Below are 19296 nucleotides of genomic sequence, written 5' to 3'. Positions count from 1 at the left end.
CAATGAAATCTGAAATATATTACTCTAATTCATATATTAGTGACAAAGCCACATAGCTCTGCGTTAGTTATTTGATTAGGGTATGACAGCAATCGTATTCCCCACTGTTTGCGATGACCAGACACGCTGGTGAGTCCAAACTGAACAGATCAAAAGTGGAGAAAGACATTTGCAAGAAGAAAGGAAAATATAAAGAATTAAATTCTCAGAAGTATAAATCAGGGGAAGAAAATATGATTTTAAAAAAAAAAAGTTTCATTTGTGTAATAGCATATGAATTTTTAGGCCCAGTACTTGCAGCCTCCCCAAATAAGGGACAGTGATTCTCCTCCCTCTTCTGCAGTTCACATGGGAAGGGCAGAAAGTACCCTAAGCCCCAAACCATAAAAAACCTATAACCAGTAATGTGGTGAAAGGTCCTGGGCTCCGTTGGGGAATGAAAAGTAGGGTTTGTACTGGCAGCGGAAGAGGCCCAAATGGAGCAAATACGCACTCACCAGCATATATATTCTTTCTTCTAAGTCCAACAGCAGTAGGAGCAGACTTGATTTGCGCTGGGAGCCACAAAGTTTATCCCTCCATGTTTTCAGTCTCTTTCTATTGAGCATGGTCCTCTGCTGCCCCACTTAAGGAGCTAAAATCAGCTGTTGGCTGTGGAGAGGAGGTGGGTTCACTGTAGGGGAGGAGCAGAACAGTATAAAAGAGTCATGCAACAAACAAGGGGAAATAGCTAACCTTAATGTGAGCAAGGTAGAATGTGAAGGAGATGTGAATTCCCCCTTGCAGAAAATAAAGGAATTGCATGCTTCTAAAATAGTGTCCTAGCCTGAGCTTTTGGCATGGGATGAAAACAGAGGCATGGTTCACATTTGTTAAGTATTATATTGGTTTAAAGTATTACTTACTCACCAAAGCAACCAGAAAGTGCATTTCTTTTGTAATGGACCATGGTATGTTGATACTATGATCCATTAGGTTCAGAAAACATAATGTCTTAAAATAACAGCTTTTATTTAATAACTGTATTCCTATTCTGTAGAGTTTTAACGGTTTGCATGCTGTAATTCTAACTAGTGAAAATATTAAAATTATTCTAAAATCAGAACTATAATTATTGCTAGTAGTTTGTACAGTTAATTTAGGTGGTCTTTCACAGTGCAAATGGCCTGATGCAAATACTACCAATATTGCAAAAATGTTGATTCTTAAAGAAGCTATCTGCAGGAATCAAAGTAAATAGTAGTAAAATATATATTACAAAAGCATGATTCAGAAAAACTAGATGGAATTATATTCTTTAATAGTAAAAACACCTGTTAATAAGATACTTTTCCTGTTAAAAATGTCTTAAATGCAAACTACAACATATATATTATTCAGAATTAGGTTCTTTCCATTCATTTTGTTTGTTTTCAAATTGTATGTAAATAGATTTCTTTGCTTTACTAAACACAGGCTATATAGTAAATTGATGTTTAGAGCAGAACTATACTGAATATTTTCCACCTTTAGAACTGTTCTGAAATAGCTCTTTTAAAAACTTTCAATGGAACTCTATAAAATATTTTTACCTAATTTTCTCATTAAGAACCTAACCCTGAAATAATTCTGATGATTCTGTAATTCTGTAATTATCACTGCACTGAGTAGCTCTAGAAACTTTATTTTCTAACTTGAATTCTTTTAAGAATTTGTATATGTTTATGCACACTAACTCAGAGATCACAAATAGAAAACTGATTTTTAAATCTACAAGAGACAATAGGCTTCCTTAACTTACCGCTTCTATGTTAGGAAACATTAACTGGAAGAACTTTATGTTACAAAATGCTATAGAGGTGTGTTTTTTACAGCACAGAAATAATGAGATCATACATAAAGATTCTAACACCCATACTGTTTATACACTTAGTAACAGAGGAAAGTTATATGCAATGTTTATGAGATAAATGAGCCCAGATTATTAAAGCTGTAACATAGCCCTGTCAGCAAAATACTAAATAGCTGAAGTTTGAGTTTTCAAGTATAGGAGGAGCATGATCTGAGTATTTAATTTTTAAAATTTTTAATTGTCTTGAAAATAAATTTAGTTACCATTCAATTACAATTCAACTCTTAAATTTTCAACTAAAAAATATGTTTTGAAAGGTTAAGCATTATAAAGGCTTTAGTTTTAAATGCATTTCGTATTTTCTTTCCCTTCAGTAATTTTTAGAGGTATGCTGACAAGATTCAATAGTTCCCAGAGGAGTTAAATGCAGCTTCACTGTTTGTGGCAATCAAGCTAGCTGAAGGGTCTCCACATGAGAGCAGAAAATTCTGATCACCTGGTCAGTCCAGAAATCAATGCCAGAAAGCTTCTTTTTAAAGATTATAATAGGATAATTACTTTTTGATTCAGACCATTTTCTAAAAGCAGCAATTAGTGGTGATCAGACCAACAGTTAAACTGCCAGAGCAAGGGTAAGGTACAGACTAACAGTGATCATCACAGACAGTGGCTGGTAACCCCTGAACCCGAGTTTGTAGGTGCTGGAACAGTCTGAGTCCTTACTGCAACGTTACTGCTGCAAAAAGATAGATACACCATGTATCAAAAGGCAAAGAAATTTGTACTGTTTAAGAGCGTAGCTTCATGGTCTGCTTAATCTGCCATAAATTATCACTGAATTTAATGGATCAGGTACTTGATATCTTGAAACGTAACTGAAGAAAAACCTGATCAGATCTGCAGTTTGCTTCAGCTGCACAAGCATCTAACTCGATGCCTGTCAGAGGACTGATCCAGGGCAGGAATGAACAGAAGGTCAGAAAAGAATGGGACAACTTCATTTAGTGACAGCGCTTGCTTAATCCAATTTTAAATTATCAGGAATTCACAGCATACAACACTGCTTGGACTGTATACTAAATTTACTACTTGGGGTTTATTTGTCAGCTTCACATTCCAGGTTGCCCTCTGGATTTAGCCAAAACCAGTAAAGACAATTACATTATATCAGTTTCTTCCTGTACTATGATCTTCTTAGAAGATGTCTTATAATCACAACCCATGAGCAAGGTCCTGTGTTGCTACAAAGGATCCTGAGATTTTTGGGGTTTGTGCTGAATCTTCATACATTAAGGTCTGTCTATACCTCATAGCCACAGGAAAAAAAAAAAAAAAACAAACCAAAAACAAAACAAAACCCAAACCTGTAGATTGACACAGCTTTTAGAAATATAAATAAAGTCTGTTGAGATTCTTACGTTGTTGTGAGGACATCAGAAGTAGTAGCTGGACTGAGAGGCCTAAAGAGGTGGGCCAGGGAGTGTTCCCAAGCTCCTGGCCCCTGGTACATGTTCTGGCGCCATGTGGGCAATGCACAGCATTGCCAGGGGCTGGACCAGGCGCTGCAGTTGACTGTCGGTGGGCTTAAAATAGCCTATTATAGTGTTAGCTTGTTCTCCCAAACAATTCCCAAGTATGGACAGGGACCATACAGGCCAGAGACCACTTCTAATAGCTGGTCTGAATGTATACACTCAATTTTGAAGGGTAGGGAAGTTTGATAATATAAACATGGTCAAATTTCAGTGAAAAACATAGCCTCAAATATATATGAGTCACAGGCAAAGGGGGGATAGAAATGTCTATTTCTGGTGCTGAAGTTCAAAATTTGTGGCAAGTAACTCACCTGAAAATTTTTCCCAGCTGAAGTCTGTTATTCTGCAAAATACTTGTATTACAGAAACTTCAGGTATACAGATTCTCATGTCCAAAGGTCTCAAGTCTGAAGTTTCTGTGTGAAAGTGGTTCGTGCATGGAATGTGAACAGGTTAATGCATGAAGTGATAGTGTCTTAATACTTCTTTATGTTATCTTTGTTTCTCTTGTTGGGAGCTGGAGTAATGACCTTTCACTCATACTCTCTGTGCCTTATCTCTTCAGAAAGGACTTTGAGGCTGAAAGGTGGTGAGCAGCAGAAAGCCCTGACATTGCATAATGCTCACAAAGCCTGACCGAAAAAGGTGTGTTCTGACTGACATATATATTGACTTTGCAGCTTTCTTACGACATTAGCATAAGGCAGAAGGGGTGGGTTACAGTTCAGAGATGTTCAGACATGTTCAGAGATTCCAGCTCTATTCTGTTTCCCATTTAGGCGTAGGAAACTTTCCTCCGAGTGTAATGATTTGCTGTGGCAAATCAGTTGACACTTGTCAGGGTTTTCAGAATATCAACTAAGAGAAAGTACTAAAAATGGTAGTAGGAATCACCCTTTTCTAAGACATTAGGGCCTTCGATTTGATTTTGGTTTAGAGACTATGGCAGATGGGAAGCATTAACAACTTTTTTTATTGAGCCTTGCAGTTTTGAGAGCAGATTTTCCAGCTCAGTGTTACAAATGGTGTGTGCGGCTGAGCTCCCTGAGAGTGAGTGGTGACTGTGATGAGGTCTCTGTCCGGAGGGCCGGCCTGCTGGTGGAGGAGCCCCACTGTGCTCCAGAGGGCATGGGCCAGCAATAGCCCGGAGCTCGAGAAACCTGCTAAAGGCACGCATCATGATGAGGTGCTCTCAGGTAGGGACACGTGCTCAAACGCAAGGTTTGACAGCTATGCAAGGAGCCATTTACTTTACCACAGTAGATTTGCTTTTCTCTCACAATAGCAAATCTATAGCATAAAATACCGATTTTCACCATAAAATGACAGCAAGTAAAAAGCAGTTGGCTTTACTCTTGGGAGGAGACACAAAGAAATTTGAACTAGGTATGAGGACGAGAGAGATGTCTTGAGGTCCCTTCCAGCCTGAATTATTCTGTGATCCTGTAATCCTAAATTCTCCATTACGGAGAAGTCTAGATTTTTCCCCCATTTTGAATTTTAATCTATTTAATGTTTCAGAAGCATTCGTTTATCCTAATAATTTTCCCTTTAAAGTCAGTAAATGTAATCTGCACACCGCAAACTTTTATTTAGACACAGCAAAGCAATGTCTAGCAGATTTTGTTTCCATTTATTTTTTCCTTGTCCCATGGACTAAAGGTAGGCAGTCTGATGAGTCTGACATCATTCAGAGTAGTTTAGTGTTCCTCTTCCAGAAGATGAGGAAAGCATAGAAAACAAAATTTGTTTTTATGTCCGTCGTATGACACACCTTTTATTCCTTGGTACACAGGCTCCCATCTTGGAAGTATGTATAATCTAACTCAGGAAATTAAGCATACATTTAAATGTTTGCAGAAAATTCTAGAATAAGCAAAAAAGTCACATTTTGTTCATACTTGGCTCTAGCTCAGTGCTCAACAGTAAGTGACTTGAAAAATCTGTCCGGAAGAGTTCAGAGCAGTAGTTTCCCATCTAAAAGATGGTCATGAAAATTTTTGTATTTGTGTTGGTTCCTCCCTGCAGTTAAGCATTTCGAAGGACAGAGTTTTCTTGCCGTTTAATTTGTGGAAAGGAGATGAGGCCGGCTTTCTTTTTTTAACCTCAAGACTAAACACGCCCAAGCCGATCCTGGCAGGAAGCGGAGTGGCGGCGGGCGAGCTAGCAGGTCTGACCCCGAGGAGATGAATTCTGCGGGCAGCACAGACGCTCTGTCCGCGCCTGCCCGCTCGCTCCCCCGCCCTCCTCTTGGGGCGCCATTTGCCGCGGGAACGTCCCCGCAGCGGGCGACGCCTACGGCGGGGCAGAGGCTTCCGCAGCTGCTCTGCGCATGCGCCGGGTCCGCGCGTGGCCCAGGCACCGGGAGCGCCCCGCCCCGCCCCCTGCCGGCTGCCGCGGTGCATTAGGGGACGGCGTCGGCCCGCGGCCCCCTTAGCAACGCGGCCCCGTTAGCGACGCCGCCCGCGCCGGACTTGGCGGCCTCCGCCGCGCTCGGGACAGAGGGAGTGGGCGGCGGGCGACGGCAGAGCGGGGGGGTTGGCACCGTCGCGTTGGTTACCGAAGCTTCTCGCCGACCTGTCAGGCCCTGCCCGGGAGCGCGGCTCCTCTGCCACCCTCGAGAAGGCGGAGCCGCCCCGGGGCCTATCGCCGCCGCCCCCCCGCTCCGGGCGCTGACTGAAGAAACCCGCAAAAAGGAGCTTTGCGGCTTGGAGCCGCGGTGGCATCGCGTACGGCTTAGAGGAGGCCTCAGCCAAGTGGGAAGCAGCGGGGGGCATCCTGCGGCTGGAGCGGAACGGCCCTCGGTGGGACGTGCTGCCCTTCGTCCTGGCTAAGGCCGACTCGCTAAAGTGCATGTATTTCATGTTCTAGATGAAATCAAATGTTATCTTCTTAAGATTTTTATGAAAACAGGTAGCGGGGCAAAGAGAGACCTTCTTAGTGTCCTCAGTGAGGGAAAGACCACTGGTTGAATGCAGCCATATTAGACACTAAAGTATTTGTGAAGACAGAGGTTGGAACCTAGGCTTCTTTAAATCTAGTTTTTAAAAACTGCTTGAATTGGAATGGCAAAATTATATGAAGAATGTTGTGTATAGAGAATAGCTGTGGCCGTGTTGATATAAGGAAGATCTGAAGTTAGAAGAGGCATCTTTCATTGGACTGATTGCTATTGTTTGACCTAATAAAGGCAAACTTTAGAATATGAGACAATTATCTTAAATCTGAATTACCTGAGAATGTAAAGATGACATTCTAAAAGTAATACAGTTAAGATAAGTTAGTTTTAATTATAAATATCTTTGAAACTATTTTCATGACAGTGGTATAAATACCTAACAAAATCTAATTCTATGAAGTGGTGCCTTTTAATAGGTGGACCCTAGTTTTTATGACTAATCCTAGCTTATTTTTCATTTCAAAGGCAGCAATTAAAAACTAAAGTGAAATTTAAGCTCTTTTGAACTTGTAAACCTTACTGCTATATTTTACATTTTTAAAGATACACATAAAACCACTGAGATAATACTTGTCATATTAAATGTTTCACAGAAAAATGATGCAAAATGTGCATCTGGCTCCTGAGGTTGATGAAGATGATCTTTATTCTGGCTACAATGATTATAATCCCACATTTGACACAGAGGTAAAAATATTTCCTACCTTTCCCATACATAGGATTTTAACTTTGAAGTACAAGATAAGAATGCGTGGGTATAGTAATGCACAAGTGGACTACTGCTTTCAAGTGAAATTTTCTTTACGTAGCAGGATAAAGTTTCACCAGGATCTTTTTGAATAGTTTTTGGATAATTTTCTATTCCAACAAAATATTTATGTGCGTCTCATGGCAGATCTAATATGTTTTAATGGTTAGAATTTATGAAGTATAAAATCCTAGTTATTTGAAGGTCATATTCGTGTTCAGTCACAGTCAATGTGGTGTTTCTCAGACAGCGTGCAGCAGCAAGTTTTTGACAAAGGCTCATTGATCTCTTACTGTGGTGCAGCAGAAGGAGGTAGCAGTAGTGTGGAGTCCTGCAGGTCTCTGTGCAGTCGGTAGCCCATCTGGGATGACTTGGGTAACCCTGCAGACCACCTTTTGGTAACTGCTGGTGTAGTGGCATTAGAAAAACAGTGGGGTCATGAGGTCCAAACCCGCTACTCTGCTCAAAGCAAGACTTGGCAACTTGGCATGGGACTTGTAGCGTGAGCTCAGAGACATGAGATATTTAATGTATTGACGTGACAGGCATTAATGTTAAAATTTAGAAATAGTGCTAGTAGTAAGCTTCTGGACAGAAATAAAATTTCATGTTATGTTTTTTCACTAAAGCTCTGCTTCCTCACTGTGTTTTATTTTTCAGGGAATAATGAGTTTTTACATTTCCTAATCTAAAATACCAAAATAGATACACCAAATATAATAATTGTTTATTGTCAGTAAAACATGTCATTCAGTTATCAAGTCAAGTATTTCAGAAGAAGAATTGTTTTTTTTACCTATCTGCTTTCAGTAATCTTGGGGTTCTGGAATTGTGCCTTTGGGTGTTGTGGTTTTAAAAGGGTTGGTGTTTTTATTTTATCTTTCCTAGGATTTAGAAAATGATGTAGCTTTTCAACAGGCAGCAAGAACAAGTCATGGTAGAAGACCCCCTGTAAGTACCTTTTAAAATACCTTGCAATAGTGTAGACCTCCTCTAGAACCTAGCCCCGATTTTGGCATTAGTACAAACTTATCTTTGGAATCTCTTATCTTTTTTTGTCTACTACTGATGTGAAGATACAGACTTTAGTTATTTATATGAAAAATAAGTACAAAATTAGCAGAGCAGAAGTTCCATTAAATTTTGGAGTTAAGCTCGAGCAAACAAGGAACTTCAGCTGGAAGTGTGTATTCTTGTTAAAATGAGATAAAACTGTGTTAAAGAGCAAAATGATATATTCTGAAAGGACTTTGTTTAATATTCTACACATAGAATTAATTGCTCTGACATACAGGTTGAGATACAAGCTAGTGAGTGGGATTAGAATGATTGTTCTGGTTTTTTACTTTTTTACCTGTCACTTAATCCTGTATTGTTTCTCAAAACTAAATATAAAGTTGGCACCCGCACTTTAGAAGTGCATACTATATGTCTAAGGAAGAGTTGGAGCAGCCTAATTAATGTTACTTCTTTGCCAGAATAATCTGGTTCTACAATAAGAATTATTTCTATAAGAATTGAAGCATTATTTCTATGAATTCTCTATAGAAACCATATAGAAAGATAATGAAAACACATGGTTGTTAATAGGGGGGTGTGTGTGTTTTGGGGTTTTCTTCCACCAAGGTGACAGCCAAAATTCCTGGTACATCAGCTTCAAGACCTTTAGCTACTGGATTTGGGGTATGTTTTTGTTCTGTTGTATTCTTAATGAAAATGTGGTCTTTGCCAAAAAATAATTCTTTTTATCAAAGTATTTTCTTCCAGTGAACTACATGTATTAATTAATTTTAATTAATTCCCAACTCTGCACTTGATTAAAGCACGGTTACCTTTTTTTTTCTTTCCTCTCAGAAACCATGTTACAAATAAACTTCCGTATTGCATAAGGCAGTAGATTCCAAGGTATTAACCTTATTTTCTTGCAGGGGGAACTGAATGGGTTGTTGTTTGGTCTTGAAAGAGTTTTCTGAAAGTTAAGATGAAATTAAGTCTTAAAAAATACAGGCTTTCAAATCACCTCTAGATTAATCAGAAAAAGTTGGTTATATTCTCTGGTATACTTAAGCCGTTGTAACTCTTAAATAGCTAACACTTTAACCTGGTTTTCTATGGAAACAGATGTTATGCACTAGTGATCCATCCAGTGTCACGTTATCCCAATAAATTTTCTGTGTTAGTCTGTCTCAGTCAGATTTGAAAAGACAGTGCTCTTAGACATAAAGTTCCTGTAAATGTTACGACAAATAAAGAAAGGAGATCACATTGCTTTAGATCTCTTATGCAAGTTAGCTGGGTAATAGTTTCAAGAACACTTACATTCTATTATAAGTGACTGAAATGCAACCTTTGCTCTGAACCCTTTGTTACCTGCTCTGGATATATTCCTTTTGAGACTGCTTTTTCTTAGCAGTTGTATTTGCAGATGTTTAGTGTAGTGCCATACTGTGACAGGAAAAGCTGTCCTGTTAAAGGAGTGCCCAAAAAGGCACTTCCTAAGGATAATAAAGACTGAAATGTTTATCTGCATTAGTAGAGCTAGAAACCTACAAAACATTGTCCAGTCCACAGTACTACCTGTTTCTCTCTGCAGATTTGCTTCTCCTACACTACAGTCCTTGTTAATGTAGATTCAGCCTTAGCAGAATAAACAAAAACAGTCATAATGTGCGATGGATAGTGGGTAAAATAGTTAAACATAGGCCTCTCAGTAGGAATTAGGGGAATACTTTTTTTATGGCCTGAAACCCTTTATTTTTGTCTGCTTGTGTTGTATATTTGTAGCAACATTTTAGCACTTACTATTAAATATTTCACATGCATTTCTTTAAATTTTTAACACTAGTACAGAAGGACAGTATGCAACATATCAGCTAATGAAAAAGATACACTTTGAGATTGCTGATGGTATCTTTTTACTGTAAAATATGCCTCTATATTAATCTCTTATCAGCTGTACTCAGGATGTTACTGAAGTATTTTATGTAAATTAGCTGTTCAATTGAAAGGTAGTCATTTCAATAATTTAATAATGGAAAGTATACTACTGCCTCAGGTAAATTTCTGTGTAATTTTTTTAAAAGTCTGACAAAAATCCAAAAACATAAAAAAATCCAATATGGTGAATTTGTGCTAACTGAAGTGTTCAACATCTCTATGTCTGCCAGGCACTGGCAGTATATTGCATATGAATAACATAAATGGGAATTTGCTATGAACCCATGTGAGAGTTAGATCAACTCTTAAAACTGTGTTGAGAAGATGGTGCATAGCCTTTACAGGCTTCTAATGCTTTGTGAATGCTAGTTTCAAACAACTTACTTACTTTTGTAGTCAAAGGCAACTTTAACTTCATCTATGGGAAGACCAATGACAGGAGCTATACAGGTAAAAGTTTCAATCTTTACATTTTATATTGATTTGGAACAGTGAAGTTTTCTGATAAGTGTTTGGGTTTGATAGAAGTATTTAAGAGATGACTGAAATAATACAAATTATTACACTGTTTTAATTTGTCCTTTTTTGAAAATACTACTGTCAGAAAACATGAGGATTGTGATGAGTATTTTAATTGAGGACAGGGTTGGAAGCAATACCAGTGTAGTGCTTTTTAACACTTACTGACATGCAATGAATAACTTTTCATTGAAATAGGAGAGAGGTAGATTCTGGTTTTCCTGTTTTTCGTATGTATTTATACTCTAATAAGAATCAGCTGCAATATACCAATGACTTTCCCACCACCCCCCTTAAGTATATTGACTTAATGTTAAATATATCTATAGCTGCTATAGTCTGTTTGGGCCCAGGTGGGAAACAGGAATTATCAGGGAGCATCAAGAGTAGGTCTACTCCCTAAGGGAAGGCAAGCCAGGAACCTAGACAGAAATCGCATGGCCAGCAGTGCAGGGGCCCCTCCAGCAAGGACCCAGTCACACAATACATGAGCAAAGCAAGTAGGATCCACCCAGGAAAGGCCACATCCAATCAAAAGTCCAGAACATAGGCAGTATCATGGTGATGAGGCAGCTCTGAGGTCAAGACAAAAAGTCAGTGTGCAGGCCAGGGTTAGGACCAATGATTACTGGGCAAGTCCATGGGGACAAGGCAAGGCTAAGATCAATCCAGGAGGCCAGTTGATAGGTTGAAATATGGATCATGGGACTCTGGCCAGGCATAACTGTGGCTGATGTCCAAACCAATAGTTCTCCAACAAAGCTCAGGCTGAGGGACCATGACTGAGCTTAAATAAAGCTCCTGGATCCATGGATAGGGTGTGTGGCTGGAGGCCCCAGGTGAGTCTGGTCAGGGCCATTAAGATTTATTAGTGCACTCAGTGTCCTGACAGGAAAGTTTAATAAGCTGGCATGAGGTGGGAGGCATTGTCTGATAATAAGCTACAAATAGAAATGTAGTTTGTTTGTGCCTCTCTTGGTTTAGATAAAGTAAAATATTCTGATCCATAATATCACATGATTCTTTTTATTGTCAATAAAAATTAAAAAAGCAACTGAGTTCTGAAACAGTGTGACAGTAAGCTATTACAGATTTCAAGATGAGCAATTCTTGAGAATTTTCTAAAAATATGTTCGAAATTAAGTATTCTGAATACATATAAAATTTACACAAAGTGTCAATTACAGCTTCCTGGTAGTGTTTGCTCCTCTAATTTGTAGACAGTTATCATAGATTCGTAGAATCCCAGCTTGGAAGGGACCTCAAGGATCATCTGGTCCAACCTTTCTTGGCAAAAGCACAGTCTAGACAAGATGGCCCAGCACCCTGTCGAGATGAATTTTAGAAGTGTCCAGTGTTGGGGAACCCACCACTTCCCTAGGGAGGATATTCCAATAGCTGATTGTTCTCATTTTGAAAAGTTTTCCTCTTGTGTCCAATTAGAATTTCCCCAGGATTAACTTGTACTCATTACCTCTCATCTTTTCCGTGTGACTCCTTGTAAAAGGGGAGTCTCCATCTTCTTTGTAGTCACCCATTAAATACTGGTACACGGTGATAAGGTTTCCCCTATGCCGCCTTTTCTCAAGTGTGAACAAACCCATATTATATGATACATAATATTTGAGAAATAAGAACATTTTAAAGAATAGTTTACTGAGGTGGTAACAACTGATTTTTGTATTTAAATGTTTTGTAATATGTAACTAATGTCCGTACAGTCCACAATCTATTTTTTAGGAAGATTAATATGTTTTTCTTTTTATTTAAGGATGGGGTTGCTCGACCAATGACAGCAGTGCATGCTGCAGGTTACACTAAGGCAGCTGTGAGAGGTATGGTTTGTAGAAATCACCAGCTGCCAGAGGGAGATACTATTTTACAATTTTCAGTACTCTGTTAATCTTGCAGGTTCTTCATTTGATCCTCTTGGTCAAGCAAGAGGTCCTGCTCCACCACTGGAAATGAAAAATTCAGACAGGTTTGTTCGGTTTTACATTAAATTATTTCAGAGCATTAATAGCAACAAAAAACCAACCATGGCTAGAGTTTAAAAACATCAGGCAGTTAATAGAACATTGAGGGGCCAAACTCTTTGTGGAATAATGCCACAAACCTTTATGCATGTGGTTAGCTGACTTGCCAGAGCAGTTGCACTGACGTTCAGGAATGTCTGATTTCAGCTACTTCTGGTTCTGACTGTAGCTTAGCATCCTGGACAGTTGTTGCCATCACACAAATGCTGTGATACTTAACATGGAATTGTGGAGGATTATGGAAGAGTGTGTGGCAGGCAAGAAACAGTATGATTCATGAGGCTTTCTGGAAAGAACTTGATGGAATTTTGCCTGCTGTTTTTCCCTGTTCACTCTGACCTTAGCACTGTTGTGAAAGTTTTGCAGGCGTGAATGTTGGGGAGTTCACTAAGAACAAGTCATTGAGCTTTTCAATACAGAAGTTGTATTCCTCAAATATAGCTATATAGGAATAGGGAATCCTACTGAAATGTCTGGTTATTTAACTGAAGAAAAAGTCTAGAGGAATAACAACTGTTTATTAAAATCTGCATTTGCAAGCTATATTTTGCAGTTTTCTATGCAAATAAAGGTTCAATTAATTGCTCTTAATACAAGATTTCATTTCACTAGGTGTTTGATTTGAAAGTTTTACCAGCTCATCTGTTTGTCCTTTCATTACTTCTTCTGAACAAATTGGATCCATGTAATTTTCATCTCTGTCTGGCTCTCACAAGAGGATTTATGTTTTCTTAGGTGTCCATTCTCAAATGTGTGAATGTGGTGTCTTTGGAGGATCTTCTCTGGGCATTATATTTTCTGTGACGGGAAAAACAGTTAGTTGTGACGTGTGATATATGACTGTGTTGTTTTACTGAGACTATCCTGTGTAGAATCTTGGTGTTTGCAATTATGTCACTAGTGTTAATCCTTTTATTGTTATTTATATTTTAGTTCAGAAGAGAAAATTAGGCAGTTGGAAAAAAAAGTGAACGAACTGGTTGAGGAAAGCTGCATTGCCAATAGCTGTGGAGACTTGAAATTGGTAATTTCTTTGGCTTTCATTTCACTTTTGCTATTATATGAAGAACAATTTATATAGATAGATGCTTCACACTGACTTGGGTTCAAACATTTCACATTATTAAAATCATCTTAATTCTAACTTTGCTATGACTTTTGTAATCCAGTGATACCTTGTATTGCCAAAAAGAAAGATAGGAGCTGTATTTATTTTGTATATATTTGTTAAGATTTCAGTGTTATAAAAACTTTCTTCCCCATATATCCATTGGCCTCTTCACATGTGTCTGATCAGTTAGTCATACTGGCAGAAATTTGCCCAGTCTAACCTATGGATTCTCTGGGAGCAGGTGATCCTTCTTCAATACCAGGCTTGTAACTGGCATCTTTGCAGTATTTGGTCCTCAGATGCGTAACAATCTTGTCTGAGTGACATTCTGTTTCCTTGATGTTGCTTGGGCTTTTTGGATAATGTAATTTTCATTCAGGACTGGTGCTTAGCACAGGGTCAGTCTCACTTAAGCCACCTCCACAGTATCCTTCTGTGTCGGGGCTGTTTGGTGCTACAGCATATAGTAGACACTGTATTGCTTTTATTGCACCATAAGGGAGTCAACATCAACATGAACTATTTCATCTTCTTTCAGCCCTTCAGACAAGGGGACCTTCCAAACTAACCAAACCCTGAAGTGCAAACACCATTATCCTTCATAGGACAGTGGCAATAAGGCACATTAGCCTGGGGTTCCAGTGTCTCAAAACAGCCTCTATTCTTCCTTCTTAGGACCAGGCTTATGTTTTATTCCATGTGCTTTGAACTAGCCAGTTCTAGCTCCTAAACTGCTGAGGCAGAGCAGGCTCAACTGTTAGAATTAATGAGAAACATGCAGTTCTCAGGGATTTAGATTTAGACTTCCTTTCTACTCACCTGTTGCCCTCTCAAGTTGATGGCATCTGATACATACAGGGGAAAAATTAACTAGAGCTGTGAGAGATGATGTTTCTTGCTCAGTCATCTGAGATGCAAAATTTTTTAGTCTAAGAGTGTATTCTGAGGAGGTATTGTTAGAGTACAAGAATGGGTAAAGCATCTTTCCTGATCTGCTTGATGCTGTCTGATACAGATCCTAGGCTAGATGGCCTTTGGTTTGATTAAATTCTTATGTTTTGGAGACTAAGAGCTCCAGAATTCATTAAGATTGTGAATGGTCTGAGTCTTGCTACGAATTGGAAAAATTGCACTGTTTGTCCACTGTACACAATGTCTATATCTGTGAATCAATCAATGGGTTTGTAAATTATTAGCACGGTTACTGGCACAGTTTTGGCCCAGACTAACTAGCATTTTTCTAAACAGTTCCTAGATATGGTTGAAGGTTACTATGGATAAGGAACTATTTCCAATAGGCAGTTTGAATGTATATGATCTGTTGTAGAGTGTACTAGAGCAATGTCATGCTAGTTACTAGTGGCTAAGTAATAGGCCTAGCCCATTTGATTTATACCTAGTATAGATGTAATTAGTGAGTTCAAGCTGTTTGGACAAGTTAGCACTTTTAATAAATGTTGTCGTCTTGTCTCACACAAAGGAATATTTTTCTATGTGCACTCCGGTTCAGACTATTTCAAATATCTCTTTAGGTCTTGTGAAACATGGTGGATACAGCATCATTTAATCCTAATGTTTTAATGTACGGGTAGTCTTAGCTGCAGTTTGGATCTGTTAGGAAGCCTGCAGTCCATCTTTTGGTAGATCATCTTTGTTCAGAAGTCTTTGTCTTTGCACTGAGATCTAGAATTCATTCAGCTCTCAGGAGCCATGCTGGACCCAGTGACAGTGAGGGCTTTCTTATCTTGAGGGGACTTTATATTGTCCAGTGCTCTCCACAGTGAAGGCCTCCTTAGCTCTTTTATGCAACGTGATACTGTGTACCTTTGTGATGCTTCTTATCAGACTACATATATGTTATCCGTATAATTTTATCTGTATTTGGTGGATTTCTTAAGTAGTAATACTTCATTTGCATGTTTTGGGCCTCCTGTAGGTGAGGTATTCCATGTTACAGTGGCAGGATCTGCCTTTTGTAGAGAAATATCCAGTGTTTCATTAAGTACATCCATTATTAATTATTATTAATTCATCCAGTAATAATACTTTATTTGAGGTTTTCTCATATCTTTAAGACAGCAGTTTACCTTTTGGAACTAATACAGCAAGAATGTACTTTTCTTGTCAATGATTTTGTAGTGTGAATATTTTCAAATACAGGATAGAACATTTACCCTATTAGACTATGACTGTTGTCTTGAGGACTGTCTTTCAGAATGGGTAGCATCCCATGTCTTTTTGCTTACTACAAAGACTCATTGTATCGCTTTTGAGGAAGAAAAACTGTCCCAGCTCTCTGAATGCATTCTTGTTTCTCCAATCAGAAGGCCTGATCTATGCCTTTCTTCAGTTTGTGCAGCAATTCCAGTGATTCTGACCAAATTAAGACAAGATCGAACATCGATCATCTTGAATGTGATAGGTCAGCCTAGACAATTCTGCGATCAGGATGATACTGTACTGTGTGAGGACTGCCTTTATTCTTGCACCTACTAGGACAATTGCCTGGAATCCTGGTCTACCTCTTGTTTCCGGTGATACATGGATTATCTGTTAAACTAATAGCCCAGTAGCTCCCTTGGAGAGAGGGATTTCACTTAGCATATCTTTGCCTAGCGGTCCGTGGTGTAGGGGGTTTACTTCCTTGGGGATTTAACAAGAAGGCTTCTAATAGTAACACCCAAAGTGGGACTTAAGTCTGGTGTTCAGGCTGGATGGGTCCACCCTTGAAGCTGACAGATCCTCTTACATTGCACTTATGTAATAAAACATTTTTTTGCTGCTAATAGCTTCTGATAGAGAGTGTAAAAGAAGTCTATCCATTTATTGTGTTTATTTAGGATAAATATCCTTACAGACCTATTCTAATTTATTTCTGATATAATGTTTGAATTTCATATTCACTAGGAGATGAGCCAGCCTGTTTTGTTAATTTTTCTTGAGCCTCATGCATGTATGGCCAAGAATGTTCTTCGTTGCTTGATGTCAAAGGGTTGTTTCTTAAGTAGATTATACCAGACCATTCTGAGGGTCCTGTAAGATGTTTGTGTTAGTTTCTGACAAGTCCAGCAGAATATCCCTTTTCCTACAGAAGTCATCAAAGTTGCCAACACGTTACCTGTAAAACTGCCAAGTTGGATTTGCCTTCTGTCATAAGGACTAAGAATCAAGCTATATCTTGAGAAGTACTTCCTTTATCGATAGCTGCCAAATAGCTACCTTGGGTGCTAGCCATTATTTGTTTAATCATTGCACCCTTGCAGAGGCATACAGACTGCTAAGGGCACTTGTAGACCCGTAGCATTACTTGTAGGAAGGGTTTTGACACCAATCTGCAGAAGATTATCATTGGATAAAACAATAATTTTGGAGTTATTCAAATTGCAGATGTACATGTGAAATACCCTTCTGGATAGATAAAAAAGGGAAGCAATTTACCAGCATCCAGAGTTAGTCAAGGTGTATGTACAACATACATTTGCGTAGCCTGCTTGTTCACTTCCTGCCTTTGCTTTCTTCTTTCCAGCACCTTCCTGTACTGGGATTCTGCAACTAAGGAAACATGCCAAGGCTAAATGTTCCCTCTCTTTTTCCTACCACCCCTCCCCACCCCCCCCACCTAAGCATTTATGTGCATTCTGTGATTCCTACAAGTAGAATCATCTAGGGATTATGGCATATATGTGTGTGTGTGACTATAAAATTATATAGCTAAGCAGACTTAGACAACTATGTGTCTGCTTATTGCTAATTAAAAACTTTCTGTGGGTTATGTTGCTGCTTTTCAGGTATTGGGTACAGTCTGTGCATCTGAAAAAAGATGGACATCATTGTTTTGAATGTATTTTTGTCGCCTTGGGTTAGTAAGATTCAAGGCATTGATAAATTCTAGTATTTTATTTAAGGCTCTGGAAAAAGCAAAAGAGGCTGGAAGAAAGGAAAGAGTGTTGGTGAGACAACGTGAACAAATTGCTACTCCACAAAACATCAACTTAGACCTCACTTACTCAGTAAGTGTTTAGAAATCTTCAGTGAGTGAAAGGTGTTGGTAAAAAACTTCCTAAGGAGACATTTCAGTGTTTGCTCTGTGTGTGTATTGTCATGCTCCTAGCAGTGTATCATATCAGATACAGTCTACTTTTGGGGGCAGGGGAAGTTTATGAAGAATGACTCCTCAAAGTTAAAAACTTAACATTGAATTGCAAAGATACATTTATATCAAGTCTATTCCCTCGACTATTCCTATCTTGAGTACCAGAGAAACCACATAGTCAACATTAAGTGAAGAAGGATGCCCATGAACATCTATTCCACCTATCTACTCACATGCAAAACATGCATGTCAAAATATAATAGATGTAAACCATGTACTTCAAAAATAAACAGTCTAGAAAATGTAACATGCCAAGAGAAGCAAACAGGAGAAATCAGACACTGCCTTTAACTTGAACCATAAAGTGACAGAGAATATTACATGAAATAGTGTATATTAATATTCGTAAATCCTGAATCTTAAAGCTGGTATCTACGTTTACATTCTGGTTTTCAGATTAATGGTAGGCTTTTTTTAAAAAAAGGATACAACATACATAAACCTACTTAGGGGGAATTTTAAAGTTGTACTCCAGGTAGTGCTGTAGAGAAAATTATTAACAATGAATACATTGAATTAGGCAGACATAGTAATTTATTTTACAGCGAACGTCAGAGTAAAACTGGGGAAAAAATGTGGAGGTATTTTACCTGATACCAACAGAACTTCTGTTTTGAAACAGCAGTTTGGAAAAATTCTCTCTATAAACTGAGTGACCACAGGTAGTAGGACTGTTTCCCACATGTTGGGAGTCATAAATTACACACAGTTTCTGAGAATTACCTTGTATGAATGATTTTTAATACCCTTGCATTATAACATTGTGTTTACTTAGGTCTAAGGCCCACTTAGCATGAATTTTAATGGTAGTTATTTAAGTACAAATATAAAAGAATTACCTAAAATAAGTAGATTTGAAACTTGTTCTCTCTATGTCAATGTACAAGAATAAAGGAGCTTTAAAGATGGGAAGCTTAAAACTGGTAGAAGTTTATTACTGTTGAGAGAGCAACGTATTTTCTTATACCTGTAATTCCATTTTTCTATAGGTTCTTTTCAATCTGGCCAGTCAGTATGCTGCTAATGAAATGTATGCTGAAGCACTGAATACATACCAAGTTATAGTGAAGAATAAGATGTTCAGCAATGGAGGTAGGTTATATTTCCAAGTATATAGATTAAAATTGATAGTCAGGCATTCAAAATGAAGACTTCATCTGTGTGGTGTTGACTTGTAGAGATCTCAGCCCTCATGTCTGTCAGTCAGAATGGATGACATATACTCACAATCTCTGACTTGGTATAACTTAACATGGTTTGGTTCTCCAGTTCATGAAGTCTTTTCTTCCCATAAGCCATATGTATAATTTTCTCATGCAACACCGCTGTGTTGTCTAATACTAACTTTTTCTCTTTCGACTCAGCTTTCCCCTACTGAAAGCTGCTTTTAGTGTTTTGCACATCTTTAAGACTCCTACAGTGCACTTTTCTTAGAGGTGCTTATTTGCAGCTGTCTTCCTGCAGACC

General features: G+C 38.5%; 1 protein-coding gene across 6 annotated transcripts in view; it reads left to right on the top strand.

The window, feature by feature from the left end:
- Positions 1 to 5787: 5787 nt before the first annotated feature.
- IFT88 (intraflagellar transport 88) overlaps positions 5788 to 19296 on the top strand; it is a 50836-nt gene continuing 37327 nt past the window's right edge. For 2 of the 6 annotated variants that reach the window (XM_074932120.1, XM_074932129.1), the window contains exons 1-10: positions 5788 to 6217; positions 6919 to 7012; positions 7962 to 8024; positions 8700 to 8756; positions 10407 to 10460; positions 12301 to 12364; positions 12441 to 12510; positions 13499 to 13589; positions 17582 to 17686; positions 18819 to 18925. In XM_074932120.1, the coding sequence (XP_074788221.1) occupies positions 6923 to 7012; positions 7962 to 8024; positions 8700 to 8756; positions 10407 to 10460; positions 12301 to 12364; positions 12441 to 12510; positions 13499 to 13589; positions 17582 to 17686; positions 18819 to 18925 (701 nt within the window). In that variant the 5' untranslated portion in view covers positions 5788 to 6217; positions 6919 to 6922. Of the gene's footprint in view, positions 6222 to 6918; positions 7013 to 7961; positions 8025 to 8699; positions 8757 to 10406; positions 10461 to 12300; positions 12365 to 12440; positions 12511 to 13498; positions 13590 to 17581; positions 17687 to 18818; positions 18926 to 19296 lie in introns of all 6 variants that reach the window. The other 4 variants (XM_074932148.1, XM_074932106.1, XM_074932137.1 and 1 more) reach the window with 4 other exon arrangements.

Source organism: Athene noctua, chromosome 1, assembly GCF_965140245.1.
Source record: "Athene noctua chromosome 1, bAthNoc1.hap1.1, whole genome shotgun sequence".
Classification (NCBI taxonomy): Eukaryota; Metazoa; Chordata; class Aves; order Strigiformes; family Strigidae; genus Athene; species Athene noctua.
The sequence above is the reverse complement of the archived record's forward strand: the minus strand, read 5'-3'. Positions and strand labels throughout refer to the sequence as shown.